Source organism: Penaeus monodon, chromosome 33 (assembly GCF_015228065.2).
Source record: "Penaeus monodon isolate SGIC_2016 chromosome 33, NSTDA_Pmon_1, whole genome shotgun sequence".
In the NCBI taxonomy this organism is placed as follows: domain Eukaryota; kingdom Metazoa; phylum Arthropoda; class Malacostraca; order Decapoda; family Penaeidae; genus Penaeus; species Penaeus monodon.
In genome coordinates, this window is record NC_051418.1 from 32,653,425 (window position 1) to 32,655,767 (window position 2,343).

The window sequence follows — 2,343 nt, forward strand, 5'->3', positions numbered from 1 at the left end:
AAGTCGTAAAGTCATGGTGGTTTTATTTTTTACAAGATGGGACTTCGGTGGTTTTGATATCTTATATGTATTGTATGTTGACTGATAGTTTTAAGGGGAATGAAATTGTCCAGCTGAAATGTTCTCCATTGTGTCTCTTTACGCCCAACAGATCCAGGAAATGACATGGTCTGAAGTGACTGGCTGGGTTGGCCAGGGAGGTGCTTTCTTGGGTACTAAGCGCACGTTGCCTGATAAGTACCTTGACCAGGTATGTATTTTTCTTTTCTGTTGAATATGTTGTGATTACATCTCTTTGTTTTATGTCTATTTCTTGTGCCTATTATATTTTTCATGTATTTATTAATTTTTTTATGTCATATTATCTTTAATAGGTAAGAATGTTCCCTGTAGGTGACTGTATGAATTGCATTTTTGTGATCTATAAGATTTTTATACAGGCAGTTTTGAGTTATCTTTTAAGTGGTAGATATAACTTGACTTTTATCTCCCCTCCTCCATCTCTCCTCCCTAGATTGCTGCACGCTTCAGGGAGTATAAGATGCACTCCATCCTGATTGTGGGTGGCTTCGAGGCCTACCATGCACTGCTCCAGATGTACGAGGCCCGTGGAAAGTACCCCGAGTTCTGCATCCCAATGGTTGTCATCCCGGCCACCATCAGCAACAACGTCCCTGGCAGTGACTTCAGCTTGGGATGCGATACCTCCCTCAATGAGATTGTCGAGGCGAGTTTTTTTCTTAATTTCTAAGAACTGTGTGGCAGAATGTGTGTGTTGTAGGAGAGGCAAGTTTAGATGAGGAAGTGATTTTTTCTTTAATCTGGAAAAGGTGAAAATTATAAGCGTGAAGATCCAGCAAAAGATATGGAATTGAGATTGATTAATTCAAATATAATTTTTGTTTTATTAAATCTTATTAACTTTCTCACTATCTAGATTTGTGACCGTATCAGGCAGTCAGCTCAAGGTACCAAACGTCGTGTGTTTGTCGTTGAAACCATGGGTGGATATTGTGGCTATTTGGCAACACTTGCAGGTTTGGCTGGTGGAGCAGATGCTGCTTACATCTATGAAGAATCATTTGGCATTCAGGTTAGTGACTTATCAAAATACAGATTTTGATGATTACATAATTTTGAGAACTATAACATTTCTTGTCATTGGAAATGTTTTTTAATTTGTTGTATTCAATACAGGAATTGCAACTGGACGTTTATCACATGGCAGCCAAAATGGCTGAGGGAGTCCAGCGTGGCCTGGTTCTCCGCAATGAAAATGCCAATGAGAATTATACCACAGACTTTATTTTCCGTCTGTATTCTGAGGAAGGAAAGGGTATCTTCAGCTGTAGGAAAAATGTGCTGGGTAAGTATGTTTCATCCTCCTCCAATCAGAAATGGAATACATTCCTTAACAATATAAAAAAAAAGAATGAACACAATATGTTGGCAGATTTTAACACACACCCGGAAAAAATATCACTTACAGCTGAAAGACCTCTATTTTACTGTAACTTTTTATCCTTCTAGGTCACATGCAACAGGGTGGCTCTCCATCTGTGTTTGATCGTAATATGGGCACCAAGATGGCTGCCAAGGCTGTTAATTGGATGACTGAGGTGATGCTTAAGTATCGTCGTCAAGATGGATCTGTTTTCTGTGACGAGGCTTCGACAGCAGTATTACTCGGTCTGCAGAAGAGAGTATATCAGTAAGTTCAGTAACAAAGACATGTCAATTGCACTGGTGATGCAGGCATGGGTTGGAGTGAACTGTATTTCTTATTGAAGCAGAATACATTTATTTTTTCATTGATTATACATGTGTTGGACATTATGTAAGTGAGGTCTATAATGTGTTATTTTTGTGAATATATGGTCATTTTCCAATCACAGATATTTCTTAGGATTTATGGCCATTTTAATTTTTTGTTGTTGATAATCATGATGCCACTATCCTGTGACTAGTACCTAACTGGCTACTTTTGCAGGTTCCAGCCCGTGGCAGAGCTCAAACGCCAGACAGACTGGGACCGTCGCATTCCCACAAACGAATGGTGGCTGAAGCTGCGTCCTCTCCTCCGAATTTTGGCCAAGCATGATGCTGCCTACCACGAGGAGGGCATCAATGTGAAGGAAGTTGAAGAAGCACTTGACTAAGGTGTCGCGAATAACCTCAGTGTACAGATACCTATGGTTACATCTTCGAGTATTTATTAATTTTCTGGTGAATTCTGATGCTGATGGAGATGATGTGAAGTTATTATTATTGTTTTGTTTAAAGATAAAAATTTTATATTTATTATTTATGCAATCAGTGATAGCGGGAGAAATTATGTATAAA

At 39.0% G+C, this 2,343-nt stretch overlaps 1 protein-coding gene across 10 annotated transcripts in view; it reads left to right on the forward strand.

The window, feature by feature from the left end:
* LOC119594394 (ATP-dependent 6-phosphofructokinase-like) overlaps positions 1-2,343 on the forward strand; it is a 21,652-nt gene extending 19,309 nt beyond the window's left edge. For all 10 annotated transcript variants that reach the window (XM_037943460.1, XM_037943465.1, XM_037943462.1 and 7 more), the window contains 6 exons: positions 152-250; positions 515-727; positions 938-1,093; positions 1,198-1,366; positions 1,531-1,711; positions 1,991-2,343. In XM_037943460.1, the coding sequence (XP_037799388.1) occupies positions 152-250; positions 515-727; positions 938-1,093; positions 1,198-1,366; positions 1,531-1,711; positions 1,991-2,159 (987 nt within the window). In that variant the 3' untranslated portion in view covers positions 2,160-2,343. The remainder of the gene's footprint in view (positions 1-151; positions 251-514; positions 728-937; positions 1,094-1,197; positions 1,367-1,530; positions 1,712-1,990) is intronic.